The following is a 22,111-nucleotide window of genomic DNA, read 5'->3' as shown; positions in this document are numbered from 1 at the left end:
GCTACGCCACCAGGGAGGGCCTAAACTGGGATTTTTTTTTAATGATTTATTTATTTATGCATATAAGGACTGGGGTACAGGCTATAGTTGAGGGGGTTGGAGGATTCACAGAGACAGAATGGGGAGCAGAACAGGTAGATGTACTGAAATACACTGCTGAAGGGAGCAGTGGGCAGATCAGGAGAGGTCTGCCATGCTATGTGGGTCACCTCCCTGGCTGGGGATCAAACTCATGCTGCAGTGGCACCTGATAACTTCATAGTGCTGTTCTTTAACCCCTAGTACCAGCAGGGAGGGCCCAAACTGGGATGATTTTCATATAAACAGCTGTTAATAGCAGCTTGATCAGACACCCACAATTGATCTTAAAAATTTTATGACATAGTCATTTCATTTCCAGAGCTGTTCTATATGCATAGTAAACATGCAACTTTATAACAGGAGGTGTTGATGAGTGTTTGAAACTCTACATGTACGGTCCCTACGTTTGTCTATAGGTTTAAAAGCAATGTTTGTGATCTATAATCAGAAGTTAACAAAATTGAACAACATTTATACATATTACCCATACCTCTTAAAATTAGTGTTAGTGATCAATTTTAAGTTAGATACAATATAAAACTTTCTATGCAAATTATCTGTTAATTCTTAGCCAGAAATTTAATGAAAATATACTCAGTAGTTGCAAAAATGAAAAAGTCAGTATTACTTGAAATTGAAATTGTGTTAAAATAGCCCATGTTCTTTTTCCTGGTAGAAGCAACTAAATTTAGGCCTACATGAGATTGTATTTAAATTAGTACTTTAAAATCTAATGCTGTATTTAGATTCTAATTTTATAACAGTGAATATCCCAAGTAAGTCTGAGTAATTATTAAATTTGTGTTTAATGAAATTTGTGAACATTTTAAAATGAAAGAATTACCATACCTAAAGTAACACATTAATTCTGAATTTAATTTCCCATTAGTTTTATAAATGCCTAATAAATGCATTTTTATTTTTTCAGAATTCTACTGCATTTGGGCTTTATATCAGCAAGCCTTCTCTTTTTAACAGTGAATTTGACTTGTGCAATGCTAGTCCATGGAGATGTCCCAGAAAGTCAGTTGAAATGGACTGTGTTTGTTCGTGCATTAATTAATGATAGCCTATTTATTCTTTGTGCCATTTCTTTAGTTAGTTACATATGCAAAATAACAAAAATGTCATCAGCAAATGTCTACCTCGAATCAAAGGTAAGTATATTTCTTGAATTTATATTATTTAAAGTCTAACTTCAGATCTTCAAAACAGGAACTATATATTTAATGGAAAGTTTGTTTTTTTAAGTATTTTTAAGATAAGGCACAATTTGAGTATGAAAGAATGATCCCTGGTAATTAAAAGGTATTCAGCATTTGGTTATCATCAAATAATGATTTTTTAAAAAGAAGCTTATACTAAGCAAGTATTTTCTATGATATATATATCCTCTGCATTTGATGCAATTAAATGAAATAAGCCAGAATTTATATAGCTATATCAAAGATAATCTAACGATTTAAGATTTTGTCTAGTAAGGTCAGTGGTACTGCTTTTAAATAAATTTACTAGATTATACCTACTTTTGAGTTAGTAATGTTATGAGGTTATATTGATAAAGTGGCATTTATTTGTATAAAGTTTTAGAAAAGCTTACTTCATGCTATAATATAAAGTCCCTATGATATTTGAAACAGTTAGTCATGTAACTAAATTTATAAATGCTTTGTGGCTCTCTTGTACTTTGAATCAGCAAACAGAAGCCAAGTGCTAACCCATTAACAAGGAACCATGGAAATTTCTGGTTTTGTTGATTGACATTATGATGGAGCAATGAATATGTTATCACAGCATATATGTGGTACTGGATGTGGGGGTGTAGTTGTATATATGTTGGGGTATAGGTTTATACATAAACATAAGCTTACTTTAATTTGGTGTCACTGCTGATTCAGTGATTTGGCATATATTGCTAAATCTAAACAAGATAGCATCTGAAAACAATGATCTGATTTTGTTTAGAGCTGTATAGTGTTATCTTTAATATAATCCAAATAAAGTATTATAATAAATGTGTAATAATTCAGCCTTAAAATTTTAGTGATTTTAAGTTTACTTTTTTTTTTTTAAAGATTTATTTATTTATTCATACAGTACTGGGGTACAGGCCAGAGATGCGGAGGGTGAGAGGATTCACCAGAGACAGAGTGGGGAGCAGAACAGGCAGATCGACGAAGTACACTGATGAGGGGAGCAGCGGGCGGGTCAGGAGAGGTCTGCCACGCCATGTGGTCACCTCCGGGGCAGGCGGGAATCGAACTCATGCGGAAGCGGCTTTAGATTCTCAATGCTGTGCTTTAACCGGCTGCGCCACCAGGGAGGGCCTTAAGTTTACTTTTTAAACATTTATTCGTAGAATATAAAGTAAATATATTTTCAACCTATTAATCTTACCTGGAAAATCATTTCATTCAACTTCTGTTATAAAAAGTTAGTTCCTCAAATTTAAATATTTTAGCTAATTCTGCTGCAGTTTACATGTTAAAAATGCTGCTGTTACAGTTCATAATCTTCTGGTGGAACAACGGCTTTTTCACTTAGTGTCATCACATCACTAAATTTACACCTCCTACTTGTTTAGTGATAAAGCATAAAGATGGGTTGAAGTTAAAGATATCGTTTCAGGTTACCTAGCAATTTTTTAAATTTGGTGTTACCTGCTTTGAAATTGATAATTATCTGACTAAAGTTCCCAGTCTGATCAGTAAAGTTCATCTGATAATACCTTCAGAATTATTTCAATCATCTTCCCATAGCTATCATATTAAAGGTATTCACTTCATTATTATTATTATTATTTTAAAAGTCTTAAAATTAAGAGCTGCATAGATTCAGAATTCTCCATGAACACTACAGAGAGACATGTTCAAATACATACCTATAAAGGTAAATAAAATAGGAGATAATAGATTTTTTTTGTAATCTATTATTCTGTTAGGTAGTTTTTGACTTCATAAGTGGGCTATACATTTATTTTATTTAAATTTATTTAAAGTACATAATCTTGCTTTCATGTTCTTGTCAAATCATTAAGCTCACTTTTGGGTTTTTGTTTTGTTTTGATTTTTAACTTCTGTAACAATTACAGTAATGGCCATTTTTCACTTCGATCAACATTTGTCTTTTGAGTATCTAGCCCCTACCCTTTCAAATTGAAATTGGTTCTGTTAGTTTTTCACTATTCCTAAAATTGTTTTTCTAAAGCTCTGATTTTGGCCTTCTGTTTGTTTGTTTTATTTTTACTTCTCCCTCATCTATATTTTCTGTGATAATGATGTCCTTAACTTGCCTCAACTAAATCTTAGCCTACCTTGTTTCTAAATGGCACACGTCATCCTGTCCTAGCTCTATGTCCTCAGGCCTTTTTATCCTGCAGTACTGCTTTCCTCCCACCCAGTGTTCCTTAGTACCTGTTTGTATTTATCTTACCAAGGTTAAAGGCATAATTGTTACTCTCTTTTTGAAAACCTTATTTGATCCCTCCTTGTCCATCTCCAAAATAAAATTTACAATAGCTATCCATCTGATTTCTCTTAAAATTGTATTTGTCCTCTTGAAATAATGCTTAGCGTGTAGGACTTGTGTGTGGGCGCTCCTTGCCCAGTTTTTCTAACTGAGCTCGTGACACTGGAAGGGAGATCTACTTGTTATTTATATCTCACTTGGTGTCCCATACTATGAGAGTCAATTAATTTTATTTGAATGAGGGTCTTCAGCTTTTTGCTTCTATCTAGTTTGGACCTCACTGCGTATTTTACCAGCCTAAATACATCTTTCTCCCTACCAATAGCCTATACCTCTCTGTATTGCACCAATTTTGTCATTGTCATCTTTCTGCCATTTTCAGACTCAAATTTGGAATATAATGGCTGTTTCTTCATTCCTAATTCTAGCTCTTGTCCACTTTTTCATTAATTTTTTTTCTCATATCAGTGTTTCTCTATTTGAGCCAATAACAGAAAAAGGCACATCGCTATCTGTATCTGCTGTGCAGCAGGCACTGTACTAGTTGCCATTCACATTACCTCATGACAATTTGTGAGGTTACCTTAGCCCTATTTTGCAAACTAAATCAAAAAAGGTGGGGATATTGGGAAGCTTAAGAGGCAGGGATGGTGTGGCTTTATAAGATTTTGTATGAACTGGATTATCGAGGTATTTGACCTCACCTCCCTTTGCTCTTCACTTTTCTGTTTCAGCTGCATGATGCTCCTTCCGACCCCACACAGCTCCTCATCACACAAAACATATACCACATTCATTCCAGCCTTATAGTTTTTGTGTGCCTAAGTTGCTATACTTATGCATGTGATGGCTTCTTTGCATTCAGGCATCACTTTCTTAAAACAGCTTTTCCTAACCACCCCACTAAGGTTACCTGTCCATTTTGACTACTATAAACATCACCTCTTGTTTTCTTTATTTCATTTAGGGATAGCCAAAATTATTTGTTCATCTGTATGCATATTTATATTTTGCTTCTCCCTCTTAAAGTGTAAACTCTGAAAGCATCTCCCTTGCCTGTCGTGTTCATTTTTCTTTTTTTTTTTAAGATTTATTTATTCATGCATACAGAACTGGGGTACAGGCCAGAGGTGGGAGAAGGTGAGAGGATTCACCAGAGACAGAGTGAAGGGAGAACAGAACAGGCAGATTGACAAAGTATACTACTGAGGGGAGCAGGCGAGACAGGAGAAGTCAGCTGCCCTATGTGGGTCACCTCCCTGGCCGGGCATTGAACTCATGCTGAAGCGGCTTTGACTAGCTTCCTAGTGCTGTGCTTTAACTTGCTAGGCCATCAGAGAGGGCCCTGTCCATTTTTCTATCCCATTTGTCTAAAATAACGCCTGGTTTATAATAGGTAATCGATAAATTATTTGTTTAATAAATACATTCCATGACTGTATAGTCTTTGTCAGATCAGCTTTGCCCTAATAACCAAATGAGCTTTCACAATTGGGTTGTGTCAAGAGCAAATTGAACTAAAAAAACACGCCCAAGGTCACATAGTTAAACCAAGTCTAACTCAGCTACTGACTACAGCCTTTGCCAATACCACTATTCTTTGTATTGAGTCTGTTTACATAGCCCTATAATCTTTTAGATACATATTTTAAATCATTGTAATTTACATATATGATTTTGTTTGTATGCTTACTAATGACATAGCATTCTAATGTCTTACTAATGACAAATATTCTTACCAGATTTTGTCATATAACTCTCCAAAAGAATGTTATCATTATTGTATAAGCTTGCATCATTTTCTCTTTTCCAACAGTATTCTAGCTCAATATTTTTACTTATTTTGTTTATTTTCATTCTTAATGCATTAAAAGTTTTAATTTAAATTTATTTTATGGATATGCAGATATATATATAGTAGTAGAAACTTAATATGCACATTTCTGCATGTATAAACTATTTCTCAGGGACTTTTAGAGCAGAACCTGGGAATTTTTTCTTTATATACTTGTCATGTATGTTTTGTTTCTATTAAAATGTCACCTTTTTAACACTATAGCCTTCATAAGTTTCATGTGTATTTAATTAATGATAGATATTTAATATCTTGAAATCTTTCTCAGCTTTTCATATGGCCACAATATTGTTTTTCTGTTTATTCTAGTATATAGTAAATTATTTGATCAGATTCCTGGTTCCTTGAATTTTTTATGTCCTACATAAGTTTAATGTCAGTGTAAATTCATAAAAAGTTTTTATTCAAGTCAAAATTTAATAAAGTAATCTTTTTGAAAATAAATTCAGGAGGATTTTTTTGAGATGGTATTTTTAGAAAGTAGAAATCTTTCTTAGCACTTCTTTTTGTGTGTCCCTTAGTGAAAGAGGAAATTACATAAGAAAAATCATAAATTTTAAATACACACTATACAGGTACATCCTTAAATAGATCTTTTTAATATATGCATTTTTTGTTACTATATTTAAGAATACATACCTTGAATTTTTAAGGTCGACTCTTTTTTATCATTTTCTTTATTGCTTAGTATTTTTGGTGCCATATTATTTTAAATTTTGTTAAACTCAAATTGAAGCAAAAGTATCTTCTCTTTTGGTATCTTTGTCAGGTTTCAGAATATAAATGTATTTGTTCCATATACTGAAAAAGGTAACACACATGGTAATACAAAGTAGTAGTAACAAACTCAAGCCATACTGCCTAATTCTAATTCAAAACCCAGTTACTTATTAACCCAGTGACTTTAACTTCTCTGTCCTTAAACTGTAGATACATACTAAGTACAACTATCAGCTTCATCATTTATGTTTTCACATAGCTTATGTACTAGGCTTTTTCTTACTGCATCTAAACAAACACTCCCATTGTCTATTTGGTAGAAGAGTGTTCTTTGGTTGTATTGTGTACTTATAGCTGGTTTTATTTCTATCAGGATTGCTATTTTATATGCAATTAGCTACATTAATTTTTTCCTGATTGTTAAAACATGGCAATATGAAGCGATTATTTAAATTTTTAAAAAAGGAAAAAGAAATATCACTAACACTTAACTGTATATGGAAATCAGTGAAAATACTTTATGTATACTATTCTTCTCTTTACACTAGTAAAGATTTTTCTCATGCTATAAAAAGTCTTTTGGAGGCTGCAAAACATTTCATCATATGGCAAATTTTAACTTTTCATACTGATATACCAGTAAGTGGTTTTCAAAAAGACTATGAGCCTCCTTATTAATTTTCTCAAAATGAGTTTTGTTTTGCTTTTTCTTTTTTAAGATTTATTTATTTATGCATGCATAACTGGGATACAGACCAGAGGTGCAGGGATGGTGAGAGGCCTGATGGTGACCAGATAGAGAAGTGGGAGCAGAGCAGGCAAATCGACGACGTACACTGCTGAGGGGAGAAGCGGGCGAGTCAGGAGAGGCCTGCTGCGCCATGTGGGTCACTTCCAAGGAGGGGATCAAACTCATGCCGAAGTGGCTTTAGTTTCCTAAGGCAGTACTCTAACCCGCTGCACCACCCGGGAGGGCCCTGCTTTGCCATTTTAACAAAAATAAGAATGAGTTAGGAGTTTTAGTAGTTACATCTAGAAATCTGTCCCAGTCTCATCTGACAGAGCACTTAAATATCTTTTATGTCTTTTATGTTATCGTTATTTGCTTTTTAAATTTACATTTAATTCCTTTAGCACTAGAATCATATTGTGATTTGGTTGTCTTTTTCAATGTGGCAGCTGTTACTTGTTTTTAAAATATTAGTTGTCGATTTGAATAGTCTATTTCTGATCTTGCGTTTTTTAAAGTTTCTCACATATTTGAATAGCCCATTTCTGTTCTTTCATTTTTCTAGGTTTGTTCTATCTTCTTAAATATGTAATTTATTTTTTACAGCAATAAATGTATTTAGACCATTATGTTTTTTCAAGTGTTGATTTGGTAGCTTTCTGTTCTCTTACTAGGTTGTAGCAACATTATATTTAACAAAACAATGAATTGTTTTCTTTGGATAGCATCTATGTTTCAAATATTATATATGTGCATGTCAGTATGCATGTGTGTGTCAGTATGAGGTAGGTATTGTGTCTGGGGTCTTCCTTCAATTCACTTTTTTTTTTTTAAAGATTTATTTATTATTTGCATACAGAACTGGGGTACAGGCCAGAGGCTCAGGGGTGGCGAGAGGCTTCACCAGAGACAAAGTGGGGAACAGAACAGGCAGATCGACAAAGTACACTGCTGAGGGGAGCAGCGGGCGAGTCAGGAGAGGTCTGCCACGCCATGTGGTCACCTCCGGGGCAGGCGGGAATCGAACTCATGCGGAAGCAGCTTCAGATTCTCAGTGCTGTGCTTTAACCCGCTGCGCCACCAGGGAAGGCCCTCAATTCACTTTTATGGAAAGTCTAAAATTCAGATATGAGCTCGGGGTTTCTAACATACATAAGTTACACATTTTACCTATGCTTTTTTGTCCAGGTATAAATGGCCTACTAAGTAACAATGTAAAGTTTCTGTACTCCAGATTCTTGTCAGAGAAAATAAACTCTTCATTGTTAAATTTAAAACATAATTGATAAAATAACTAAATACTACAAGTATACTGTATAACATAATGACTACAGCTAACACTGCTTTATGATAGACACATTATTAATAGTAAATCTTAAGAGTTACCATGACAAAGAATTTTCTTTTCTTTTTTCATTTTCTCTCTTCTTATATTCCCAAATCTATCATGATCATCATTTTATCATGCATGTAAATCAAACCATAATGTATTCACTGTAAACTTGCACAATAATGCATGTCAATTATTTTTCAATAAAACTTTAATTGCCAGGAAGATTACCAGAAAGATATATAGTCTAGTTTTTTCCCTATCTGTTCTACATTTTATCCTCAACCCTATCCAGATCATTGCAAATTTTTGCACTAAGACTGAACTGTACTTTGGATAGATTTGTTTTTTCCAACTTACACTTTAACATCATGCCTTGGCCTAAATCAAGGAATTTCTAAGCAATCTTAAAGTCACTACTCTATAATATTGTTGAGGATATTTTTTTACACAGTATTCCCCAGAAAAAGACCTTTTTCTCCAATACAATGCTGGTAAACAGTGTTGTCCAGGTCTTTTTCTCTACTTTTTTGTTTAGAGCTAAGTATGTGACTTTCTAGTATATCAATCCTAGGTGACCTTATAGTATCCATTTTTGGTTCGGAGTCTACCTGTAGTGTCATCTCACTCTCTTATCTCTGCCCTCATCTGACATATATACACACTCCTGTTTGTTTTACTTTGCAGCTATCTCTGTGACTACTTCAAATTACCTTTTGCATTCAGGGTGATATAAATTTTAAAATGGGATTCAATATGTTTATATCTCTTTTCTAAGTATATCACTAGTTTAATTAATTTGGAAAGACTTTAGTGAAAGACTGTTTTCCATAGGGACTAAAAACTGGACATCTGGCATCAAGGAGCTAAAAACATAAATTCTATTTCTTCTGTTTATTGAACAAGTAATATCATCTTTAAGCTTCACTCTCATGGTATGTAAAATGGAAATAATGAGTGTTGATCTCATTGGTTGCTATGAGGATAAGATTGGTACCTACCTTTTAAGGTTATAAGTATTAAATAAAAATGTATATGAAGTGCTTAGTGTAATGACTTTGCTGTGGATTAGGGGATAGTGATAAAGGGAATGATAAACTAGTTTTAGAGAGTTCTTAAATCTCTGAAATGGCTGACAAATTTTATCTGGTGAGGGGTCCTATGAATGCAATTAGATTCTAAAAAGGAACAACAATTTATTTTTGCATAGAATTGGGATATAGGACAGAGGTGCAGGGGTGAGAGGACTCACCAGAAACAGAATGGGAGGACAAAACAGGCAGATGTACTGAAATATATTGCTAAGGGAGCAGCAGGTGAGATAGGAGAGGGCTGCTATGTCCCATGAGGGTTAGCTCCCTGGCTGGGAAACAAACTCAGGCCATAACTGACAGTGCTTAGATTAGATTAACAACAAGGTCACCAGGGAGGCCTCATAAATACTTTACTTTATTCCTACTTTATCTTATTATGTACCCTTTTGCCCTGGTTTTGATAAAGGATGAAGTATCTAATATACCACATTTCATTTACTATTTAACTAGTTTTTCTGACAATTCTTCAAACAAGTGTTATTGAAATTGCCAAATGGACTTTTTAAGTATAGGAATTTATGTTCTGAAATCTACTGTGTCTTTTATTTGCACAGTGTGACAGACAATACCATCAATTTCACTTTTTATCATTTGCCGCATTTCAAATGTGTCCCATTTAGACAAAATTACTATAGTTCTTTTTTTTCACAAACTCTTTATAGAATACAAACATAGTTTATATTAATCAACATGATTGTTAGTATTGGTCTTTTACTCCCATTAGTTTTTTTATTTATTACTGTTTGCATTATCTTCATTTGTATCAGTTCTGTAGTAATTTGAATTTATTTTCTTTTTATGAAAATTATAATGTAGCCTTTAACATTAATGAACATTAATAAAATTATATTTATTCTAATATTTTTTCCATTTCAGAAAATAAAAATATTTATAAGAATGTAGAATAAATACCATTTTTGATGCACTAAATAACTTGACAACACACATAGAAATTAAGTTGATGGGGTCAGTGCTTAGTTCCTAAGATAGCAAGTTGGAATTCTTTGTATGAAAGAACTCTCAAAAGCAGGGTAGAAATAAAGTTAAGGTTTTAGACTAAAATCACTGGTCAGGGAGATGTACAAATTTCTTTTTATTTCTTTTTATTGAAGTCACATTGGTTTATAACATTATTTACATTTGAAGTATACAACTTTATACTTCAACATGTATATATACTACACTGTGATCAGCATCACAGTTAATTCACTGCTGGTTTTACATTTTGTTATACCCTTTTCCCTTTGGTAACCACTATTCTGTTATCAGAATCTAAGAGGATTTTATTTTGTTTGTTCTTTGTTTCTTTACCTCCTTCATATGAGTGAAATCAGATGATATCGATTTGTCTTTCTCTATGTAACTTATTTCACTTAGCATGATCCCTTCATAGTGTACCCTTGTGGCCTAAAGCAGAGGAATTTTATCTCTCTCTGTCTCTCTTTTTTTTTACTTGAATAGTGTTATATTATGTGTATATACCACGTCTTCTTTATCCACCCACCTATTGATGGGTCCTTGGATTGTTTCCATATCTCATCTGTTGGAAGTAATGCTGTCATGAAGGGGTGCATATATCGTCTCAAATTAGCATTTTTCATATCCTTGGATAGCTACCCAGAGCTAACATGACCAGATCATAGAAATGTACAATTAGGAGTCATTGCCTAATTCTCAATATCAGCTTGTCTCCCTGACAAGCCATTTGTGACTTTCCCCTTCTCTCTCTCTCTTCCTCTCCCTCTAACTTCTTCAGTTGTAATTACTACATAAACCTTCCTATCTCATTTTCATTGAACCCTTATTCATATTAATTAACATGGCAATGGAAAGCAGCATCTTTCAAACAGAGTAACATTCAGCTGAACTATCTCGCTGATGTTTCATGCACCTAGCTGATCTTAAAGGGTACAGGTAACTTGTAGACCATGATTAAAGAAATGGGCTAAAACACCATTAATACTTTTCTTTCAGCACGCTGAAGTATGACTTAACCAGATTTGGCGGAAGATGATGGCAGATTAATAGAGGCTTCATCATCTCTCTAACATGTATAATTGCCAATATTCTGTTATAACTTTACTCTTGACTTGCTGGAACTTACTTTATCCATATTGAGCTGTGGCACTTCTTTAGTTTACTGCCTTATACAAAATCCCTTTTTAAAATCTTGGTTTTTTTTTTTATTTTAAAGATTTATTTATTTATGCCTACAGAACTGGGGTATAGGCCAAAGGTGTGGTGGGTGAGAGGATTCACCAGAGACAGAGTGGGGAGCAGAAGAGGCAGATGTACTGAAATACACTGCTGAGGGGGGCAGTGGGTGGGTCAGGAGAGGTTTGCTGTGGGTCAGCTCCCTAGGGGAGGATAGAAGTTGTGCTGCAGTGGCTTTGTATAGCTTTATAATATGGTGCTCTAACCCTTTGCGCCACCAGGGAGAGCCCGGTTTTACATCTTTTAACTACTCTGTACCTCAGTAGCTTTTACCCTGTACTTCTAAACATTTTCACTGGATCAGCCAGCATTGTCAGAAATTTTAAGTATTTTAATAGCCTGGAAGTTCACCTAGTAAAATCTATTTACTCCATGTTAGATTCATAGGAACCAGAAGTATAATTTCATTGTATCTTAGCACCATTAATCTATTCTTGAAACTGTTTAGACCTTATAGTTATCAAAATGCTTTTTAAATATGCTAATGGAAACTTGATTTGTTTTCTTATTTTTAATGCTTAGTCATTTTAATTTCAAAATCGAAATAGCATTTGTGAGATGGTTTAAAAAAGTATGTGGAGGGTTCTACTTCAGGAAAAGATTACAATTTCTACTGGACCAATCTTCCACAGATAGAGTGGTAAATTCTGGACTAAATAGGAAAAATACTGAAGGTACTGGAGACTAAATAATTAGAAGAAAATGACACTGAGTGAGTTTCCTGTTTTCACACTTTCTAGCCTGAAAGAAGGCCCCATTCATGGGGCAACCAAAACTTGAAGAAAAATCTACTGTTTACTTGCTTGAAGAATTAGAAGAGAAAATTCAAGTAATGACCACAGGTGAAAAGTGAGTGGGAAGACTCAGGAAGAAAACAGCTAAATAAAGGAAGTCCTAAATTCTGACTTTAAAATGCAAATTTTTATTAGATATCAGAATTATACAATGTATAGGAACCATTCCACCTACGACAGCTAAGAATAAAGGAGTTGAACTGGTATTTCAGCTGCATTCTATATACATGGGATAAGTTTAGAATTTGAATCTAACCAAGTTATTATTTACTTAAAGAAGAACAAGAAAAAGAAAAAGTAACACTTTGCAGAGCACTAGAATCTTAACATGCCATTCATAATTTTAAGGACAAAGCCCAAAATTAATAGCTGTCTAGAAAATTAGGAAAAACTTAATTCGTATTGAAGAGCAAAGAGCAAACCTCAAAGCAATCAATGGAGACAATTACTGTCTCTCCCTGTAAACTAATGTTGAACTTGTGAAAGATCTTATAAAATGCCCAAAACTGTAAATGAAAATGTATTTGGATGAATAAATAGGAAATCTCAACAGAAATAAAATCTATTTAAAAACAAATTCTATAATTAAAAAACTAATATTTAAAATTTAGAAGTTAGTTGGACTTAATAGTAAAGGAAGTGAAAAATAGTCAATGAATTTACAGATAAATCTATAAAAATTACCCAACTTGAAGAACTGAAGGGGCAAGATGAAAAGATTATGATAAAGTGAATGTAGTCTCAAGACTTACGTATGTGCAGTCATAATCCCCAAGAAAAAACAGTGAAAATATGAAGTTGAACAAGAAATAATGATGTAAATTTTCCAGTTTTGAAGAAAGATAAATTTATAGTTTCATGAAAATCAGTGGCCCAAAGGAGAATAAATATAAAGAATGTCACCTAGGTCCAGCCTAGGCAAAATACTTAAAATCATAAAAAAAGTAAAATCTTGATCACATACTTATCAGAAAAAATGAAACCAGAAGACATGGAAGCAATATCTGAAAGAAAAATCCATCAATCTTGAAATTTGAAGCCATTGAACATATACAAAAAATAAATATATAAAAACCTTTCAGATTAAAGATTACTGGAGGATTAGTTATCAACAGACCTGCACTACAAGAAATATGAAGATTTTTCAACAGATTGAAGGGAAGTAAAATAAGCTTGAATTTCAGCTCTTCAGGAAAGACTAAATAATATGAAAAATAGTAAATATGTGGGTAAATATAATTTCTTAAATTATTTAAAATAAATGACTGTGCAAAGCAAAAATTACAACAAAGTGAGGCTTATATATGTAGATGTAAATAATTATATATTATATATAACTTTAGAAATAGCAGCATAAAGAACATGGATAAATGAACCTAGATAGTTACAAGTTCTTATAGTTTACATTGTTTTATAATATTAACTATTACTTAGACTGTGAACAGTTAAAGAATATATATTCACTAGAACAGTTATTCTCAATCTTTTTAGACTCAAGACTCCATTAAATACTTACAAATAATTGAGTACCCCTAAGAGCTTTTGTTTATGTAGATTATACCTACTGATACATACCATATTAGAAATAAAAATTATGAAATTATAAATATATTCACTTATTAATTCATTTAAAATAAGAATAAGAAAAACATATGTTAGCATAACATGTTTTATGAAAAACCTATTTTCCAAAATAAAAAAAAAATTAGAGGATTGACTTTGTTTTATGTTTTACAAATCTTTTTAATGTCTTACATAATAGAAGACAGCTAGATTTTCATGTCTGCTTCTGCATTCAATATGTTGTGATATGTTGTTTAGGTTGAAGTATTGAAGAAAATCCATCTTTCCACATATATATATAGTTGGAAAATGGAGGAGAGTTTTAATAGCCTTTTCAGATAATTGTGGAAATCCTTCTTTAATACTACACCAAAACTCTGAAGTGGAGGTTGCTTAAAGGTTAGTTGTCATATGAAATCTTAAACCATATTAGTGAACTTTTTGTACTCTCCATCGGTATGTCTTGCCCTTAAATGATTTTGTAATATCATGCATTGGTCATTTGGAAAACAGTGTTCACAGGTCTTTAAAATGTTGATACATTTCATTTTCTAATATCCCAAACCACATTTGTTTAATATTGCTACTAATCCCATTAGAAAATGTATTTGGTAAGTTGATAGTTAAGCAGCTGCAAGTGCTTACAACTTTTCCAAAATTCTAATTTTCACTTGAAAGTTGATATTTCATCATGGACAATATGTATTGTCAATGATTTCTTTTGAAATGATGTGCTCATTTCATTTATTTGTGTGTGGGGGGGGGAGATGTATGCTTAACAACCAAGTCTGTTTGTCTGCCATAGTGTCAATCAAGTAAAAAATTGATGTTTCATGAAAGAAGTAGCTAGTTTAGCTTGCAAGTCAAATAATACGTGTTTTCCTGAAGACAATCACAGTATGCAGTTGAATGGTTTCAAGTGTAAAAACTCATCTACAATCTATTAAATATCCATATACTCTACAGTTACTGCCTCATCAAGGATATTCTTAAACGAAACTGATTTTGTTTTTTAACTGAAAATGCAGTAGTAAAAAAAAATCAATATAGTTAAATTCCACTGCCACTAACTTGATTTGTGCTAAGGTCCAGTTTGAATCATTAATGCAAATATCAATAGAGCTGGCCCAAGAGAAACAATCAGAAAAAATTTTAACTCTTTGAATTTTTCATTGTCTGTTATGCTGCTTCTCAGATATTTGCTTAAAAGAATAGCCTCTTGGATGATCAGTTAGTTCTGACAAGAGATAAACACAACAAAATTATTCCTATTTCAAATGCTTTCATTTATAAGGCAAAAAAATAAGTCCATAGACAGTAAACTAAAAAAAGTCTTTGTCTTCAATTAAATCAGTGAATTTCTATATTATTCGAAAATGGCAATGCATAAATTGTTTTATAGACTTTCCATCCAGCAGGCATTTAACAATGCGAACTCTTTAGCCTTTACTAGTCACTACAATCAATGTAGTGTAATAACAACACCCATAAATATTGAATTTTTTTATTTCTTATTTGGAAACTTATATTAAAAAAATGTTTTTGGTATTTAAAATGCTCATTACACCTAGATTTAAAAATCTCTATTTCTTTCACATTAAGCACCAAATGATTGGTCTTAAAATGATGCTGCAACTTACTTGGACCAAAATACTATTCAAAATTGTTTTGTCACAGAAGAAATAATGAGGTAAATTGTCAATTTTTATAAAGCCTACTAAATGATAGATAGATATAAGATTTTCATTACATTTCTTTCGGCTTCACCCAGTAGATTCCTCTCTCCATTGAGTCAGAGTACTCTAACACTTTTATCTTCCCCAATATCTTAGAAATAAACAATGAAACTGTATGTATAGAGAAAAAATATTTTTATTATGTGAAAATACATATAACATACAATTTATCATTGTTCAGTGTACAGTTCAGTGCATTAAGTAACTTCACATTGTTGTACAACCATCACCACCACCCATCTCCAGAATATTTTCATCACTTCATACTGAACCTGCCCATCAAATAGTAACACCCCACTTAAGCCAAATATTTATCCTTAAATATGAAAAAAGACTTTTCTTGGAGTGAAATATTAACTTCTAAAATGTTTTACATTAAGTTTTTTAATTTTTAAAGCTTTTGAAAAAATTCTTAAATATAAAAAAATCTGTTGTATACCTATTCTTATTGTATTTCTACATAGATATAAGAAAATTTTAATTTCAAAATAATTATTGAATGATAATGAGTTTTTAGCAAGTATACAGGTATAACTGAAGAAAACTGGCAGTAACCATTTTTAAAAGTATAGAGAACAAACTGAGTTAATCTCTGAAAGTGCACATATTAACCTCCTTTTATCATATCAAAAATTATAGAAAAACAGAAATACACACAAAATGTTGACATCATAACATATTGTGTAATCTCTGGAAAATTCTGTACATTCAAAAGAGAATGGGAGCGTTAAAAAAAAATAGTGTCAGTATGTTTTAAAATAGTACTGATTTTTATCTTTAAGCTCCTTGGATCACATTTAAAACCTGATGCTCTAGATTAAACTTCAAGAAAAACACAAAATGTATAGTTTTAAAAAATCAGTAGATCAATTTAAATAGAATTTTGAACAATGACTCAAAGATCACAGGAAATGATGGACAGAGGAACAATAAAACAAAAGATGGGTGAATAGAAACAAATAATAAAATGTAAACTCTAAATACAAGCACATCACCACTTTCTCTTATGTTAATAGACTAAACACTGAAAAAGTAGAAATGCCCAAATGGACTTTTGATAAAGCAAAACCTATTTATTGATATATGCTGTTTTATAGAGTGTGCTTTAAATTTAAAGACATCTGAATAGAAACTAGAAATGAATGTACTATGCATTCAGGCAACGTAAGGAGGTACTTTAATCTTAGACAAAATAGGATTCAAGACAAAGAGTATTATTAGTATAAGATATAAAGAGGTACACTTCATTAGGAGGCCAAGAGTATTATCAAATATAAAGAGGTATACATCATCAAAAAGGTATAATCAGGAAAAATCATAAATGTTTGCATGAAGCCAAAATGGTAAGAAATAAAGAGAACAGAAGAATTATAAAAGCATAAGAAATAAGGAAGGGAATTCCCTACCATCATAGAGTCTTAGTAATGGATCTTATTCAGTTTACAAAAAAAAAGCATTAAATGTAGAAAATCTGAGCATTATCAATACCTGTGAGCTAATTCCCGATATTAGGAGAATTTTTATCAAAATAAGTCTTATATTGAACAATACAACAAATATTACATTCAAATTAAAGTCAAAAGTTAATACTCTTAATAGATCAACAATTTTGATGTACATAAAAAAAAGACAGAATGTAAATACAAATTGCCAATACCATGAATGAAAGAGGAAATATGAAAACACTAAAATGGTAAATATTAAAAGAAAAGTGAACAACTCTGTGGATATATTTTATGATTTAGGTGAAATGGACTCTTTTTAAGAAATGCAGGTAACAAAATTGATAGAAAATAAAATACAGAATGCAAGTAGTTCTGACAAATCAACCTACATTTACGTAGTCTTTGATAAAGGTGCCAAAACAATCCAATAGGGAAAAGGAATCTTTTAAACTAGTGATGCTGGGACAAGTATGAATCCATACAGAATGAGATGGACTTCTAAATAACTCCACCTCAAGCTACACCTTAAGGAAAAAAATGCTTCATTGTCCTAAATATAAATAAAAAGAAATCTGAAACTTCCAAAAGCAGACACTAGAGAATTTCTTGGATATAGGCAAATTTCTTAGATCACATAGAATTTTTTAAAAAGTTGATAAATTAGACTTAATTAAGATTTTTAAAATTTCACCAAAAGATAAGACTAATAAATATGCAAAGGAAAGCCACAGATTTGAAAAAAAAATTTGAATACATATATCTGACAATAAATTCCTTTCCAGCATATATAACACTCTCCTACAATGCAAAAATAACAAAAAGACAGTCCAAAAGATTTGAATAGATTTTTCACAAAGAAGATAAATGGCAATTAGTGCAATATTATTGGTTGCTGGGGAAATGTTAATTTAAAAAATAAGATATCTACCAGTATGGCTGACAAACTCAAATATGTCCTAGGAGATGGAAAAACTGTACCTTTCATAGTTTGTTGGGAGTATAAGTTATACATCCCTTTTGGAAAAACATCTGACAGTTTTTGTACATTTGAACTGATACCTACAAAGTGACCCAGCAATTCCACCCTTAGGTAATTACCCAAAAGAAATAAAAGCATATATACACGAAAAGATTGGTGTAAGAATGTTCATAGAAACTGTACATCAACAGGAAAAACTGGAAAAACAAACTGTCATATAAACAAAACTCATAGAATCTTACAATGGAATTAGAGTGAATAAATATCATGATCTGCCTAAAACTAAAGAGTTTTCTGGGATGTGGGATTATCACTGCTAAAACCAGGAAACTCTTGAGCAAGCCAGATAGATATGGTCACCCCAACCATCCACATTGGCAACAGAGACTTAACCACTAACAAATTTCACATCTGAATGAATAAAAATAGAAGAGATCTCATATTCTGATACCATTCATATGAAGGTCTAGCATTGACAAAAATAAGTTGGGTAAATACAAAAAGCAGGACACTCTGCATTCTGGGGTCCGCTGATAGGGAAGGGGTATGAGGAAACTATCTGTTGTAATGGCAATGTTCCCTATTTTGGTAAACAGTTGGAGCACAAAGGTGTACACATTTGTGAAAACTCAGTGATAAGTTTTTGATACTGTATTCTGTAGATTCCTAAATAGCAATGTTATAAAACGTTACCTCAATTTAAAAATAAAATAAAATACCTACAAATATTGGGCTCTAGTGAATAATATGCAGTCTGAAGTTAATTGTGATAATGATATATACTAGAGTGAGGTAACAAGTGACAAGGTAACAAGTAACTCATATATGTCAAGTATGGAATTTCTTTACAAGTGATATGTAAATGTCAGAGACAGGGGGATAAAGAGCCATTCATAGAAGATTGCTCCTGAATGCAATTGTACTGACTGTAGTCATTTAGGTTTTCTTAAACTTTTGGTATTTTCCTTGTTCTGAGTCCATATATTTTTTGGTTTGTTTTGTTATTCTATAATCCTGTACTTTGCAGGAACAATCTTGTTTTCAGAATCAATGGGCTTCTTTCATTGTTATATGTGTGTACTTTGGCAGCAGTGTTATTTTGGTTTATCAATTGCTTCGGTATTATCTTAGCTTTTCTCACCACCTTTTTTAAAAAAAGTTTTTATAGTAGTTACAAGTATAAGCAGAGTCTATCCATATGATAAAATCTTTTTAGCAGTCATTTTATTTCTCAAACAGCAAATATAAACTGACTTTTTAAAAGAGGTAATGTTTACAGTCTAACTTTTCTCTTGTTACCTTTTCTTTAATAATAGTACTTTTAAAATGAGATCTGGAATATTTTAGATGAACATTTTATTAGCAACATTTATTTTTGGGAGTCTCAAAGATAAAAGGAAACATATTATAAGAAATTTGAGCTTTAGTATAATATTTTTAAGGGTTTTTTTTTTCACATCTAATTTCTGTTATGGTAGTAGATTCGCTCAGAGTAGGTGCTCTATCATTATCCTAAAATCTTTCAAGGTATTTTTCATCTTTTGGTTCTCTTGATAAATGTGTTGCTGCTATAAGAAAATCAATTGGAATCATGGTTCTGAACCTACCAGACCCCCATGCATCTTTCTAAAATTGATATTGTTTAACCTACCTAGATATATAACTTTTTAATGGAATTACCTTAATTGTAATATAAAGAGGTAAATAATGTTTAAATTCCTCAATATGTAGATTTTGGGACATAATGTTTGTATCTATACATAGAAACTGAATGGGATCTACAAATATGGACTGTTAAAATGTGTCAGCAACTGATGTACCTCAAACTATATTGTCAGTGTCATGATTTTCTGAAATATTTAAACAATTGTTGATAAAGTTCTGAACAAAGCACAGCACAGGTTTTCTTCAGCTTACATATTATATGTATTTCTTGAAATGTTGGCATTTATTAAACTATATAAACATAAATTTTGTTCATATTTATATATAACACAGGTTCTAACTGAGATCATTATAAGCAGATTTTCATCTTCATGAATGTCTAGGAGAGCAATGAGAAGTTATGGAAGTTAAAGGAGAATTCTCATATGTGAAGGATTCTCCTGTGAAATTCAGGTCATTTACCATGCCTGGATCCATGTAGTCATTATGACAACACAAACACAGCTTACACATTTTTTACAATGATCTCATTGGCAATGATGTCACTTCTAGAATAATGTTTTTAGTGTATAAAGTAAGTAGGATTACAAAGGAAGCCAGTAATACTGTAATATAAATCAGGTTAAGAATTCCTGTAAGGACATAATAATAATAGTAAATTAAAAAACAAAATCTGCAGGGAACTATAAATCAGAGATATTCTGCAGGGGACGGGGAGGGACAGGGATCAAAACAGGAGAGGGAAGAGCACAAGGGACTGTGGTGATGGTGCCCGTGTGAATTGGTAGTAGGAAATTTATGGGAACTACACCTGAGAGGAGGAGGCAAATATAGTACAAAAATGAACAATGATATGAAATATATATATGTACATGTATATATATTAATTAATTTTTAAAAAGAATTCCTGTAAGAGGTAACACTGTATCTCTGTACAATAATCATACTCTAGCTAAAAACAATTATATCACAAGGAATTATAGTATTAGGGAGTCGGTGAAGGCCTTAGTGTTAAAATATTAAGGATTAGAAAGTGCATTTGGGTGTCTTATATCATTTTGTCATCAACATAATGGCATCAATAGGGGTTTTATATCAACAATAATAAAATGAAGCAAATAGCATAGGAGCTCTATTTCTATTCTGATTTTGTATTCTATTGGAAATTAAATGTATTAGTGGGTTAATGCTTTTTTTCTCATTATGAAACTGATTAAAGTAAAACTTAGTTCTTTTGCCAACTTGACTATTAATATATTACTTAAGAGAATAAAGTACCATAGCATAACAAAATTTTCCTCATCTTGTCATTGAGCAAGTTGGCAAAGAACTTCTTCACATACACAGGGTAGTTTAAAAACACAGGAATAAGAATTGTAAGTAATCAAGAGTTTATTTTCTCAGGTGCTCTCAATATTTTCTAGGAGTACAATGAAGAGGTGACTATATTGTATGTGATTGAATAGCTTGTCATGAAAAATGTGCAGCATTTCCCAATGGTGATTTTTATTTCTTTTAGGGTATGTCTCTGTGCCAGACTATTGTTGTAGGCTGTGTGGTCATTCTTCTCTATTCTTCAAGAGCATGTTACAATTTGGTGGTGATCACCATATCTCAGGACACACTAGAAAGTCCATTTAACTATGGCTGGGATAACCTTTCAGATAAGGTAAGTACCTACCACATATTACCAACCTAATATGATAATGAAGTTGACCTTAACTAGGAGAACATTTTAAGTACCGTTTCACATAATATATTCCATCTTTACTTATGTTAAATTAACTTTGTACTAACTTTTAAGCATATCAACATATTATTTTATCAGAATTTCAATTACCTTTCTAAAGAGAAGGAATTTTCACATGCGGTCCCAAATAGCAGGCTCTTTTCACTCCTTTTACCATTTTCCTCCCCAACACCTAATAGAACAGAAGTAAATTCAATATAGCATTCAAGCCTCCAAAGCTTATTTTTCAGTAACAGAAGAGCTGAGGAAACTCACATGTTCCTTTTCACTTGTTGGGCAAGTGCTATTCTTTTGTCAATACAGCTGTTGGAACCAATAATCTCTTTTATAACTCTTCTCAGACTGTGGAACCTAAAAGTGAGGTCACTCCCTATTACGCTTATATTAAAACTTTTTATGAATTTATGCAGTGTGAAAAAGTTAATAGCTTTTTATTCTAGTACAAATATTAGAGTATGTTAAGTTCTTTAAAGGATAAATATCTTTGCATTAAAAAAACACAAGATAGGGAAAATTGACTCAGAGTTTATATGTTTTATGTATTCTGTGTTTTTTAACACTCTATCCGAAGCAAGTTAATTGTAGAGGGTGATTGCATTTACATAAAAGTTGATCTGTCCGTTCTCCCTGGTGGCGCAACCGGTTTAAGCACCACATTATGAAGCTCTCAGAAGCCACTGCAGCATG

The 22,111-nt window shown here is 32.2% G+C and overlaps 1 protein-coding gene across 1 annotated transcript in view; it reads left to right on the top strand.

Moving 5' to 3' along the window:
* Positions 1-22,111, top strand: part of GPR137C (G protein-coupled receptor 137C) — a gene marked incomplete at its 5' end in the record, with an annotated part of 56,093 nt that overhangs the window by 29,348 nt on the left and 4,634 nt on the right. The window contains 2 exons of the mRNA XM_004682095.2: positions 1,010-1,238; positions 21,194-21,343. Of these exons, the coding sequence (XP_004682152.1) occupies positions 1,010-1,238; positions 21,194-21,343 (379 nt within the window). The remainder of the gene's footprint in view (positions 1-1,009; positions 1,239-21,193; positions 21,344-22,111) is intronic.

The sequence above is a fragment of the Condylura cristata genome, unplaced genomic scaffold, assembly GCF_000260355.1.
Source record: "Condylura cristata isolate star-nosed mole 26May11 unplaced genomic scaffold, ConCri1.0 scaffold00013, whole genome shotgun sequence".
Lineage (NCBI taxonomy): Eukaryota > Metazoa > Chordata > Mammalia > Eulipotyphla > Talpidae > Condylura > Condylura cristata.
The sequence above is the reverse complement of the archived record's forward strand: the minus strand, read 5'-3'. Positions and strand labels throughout refer to the sequence as shown.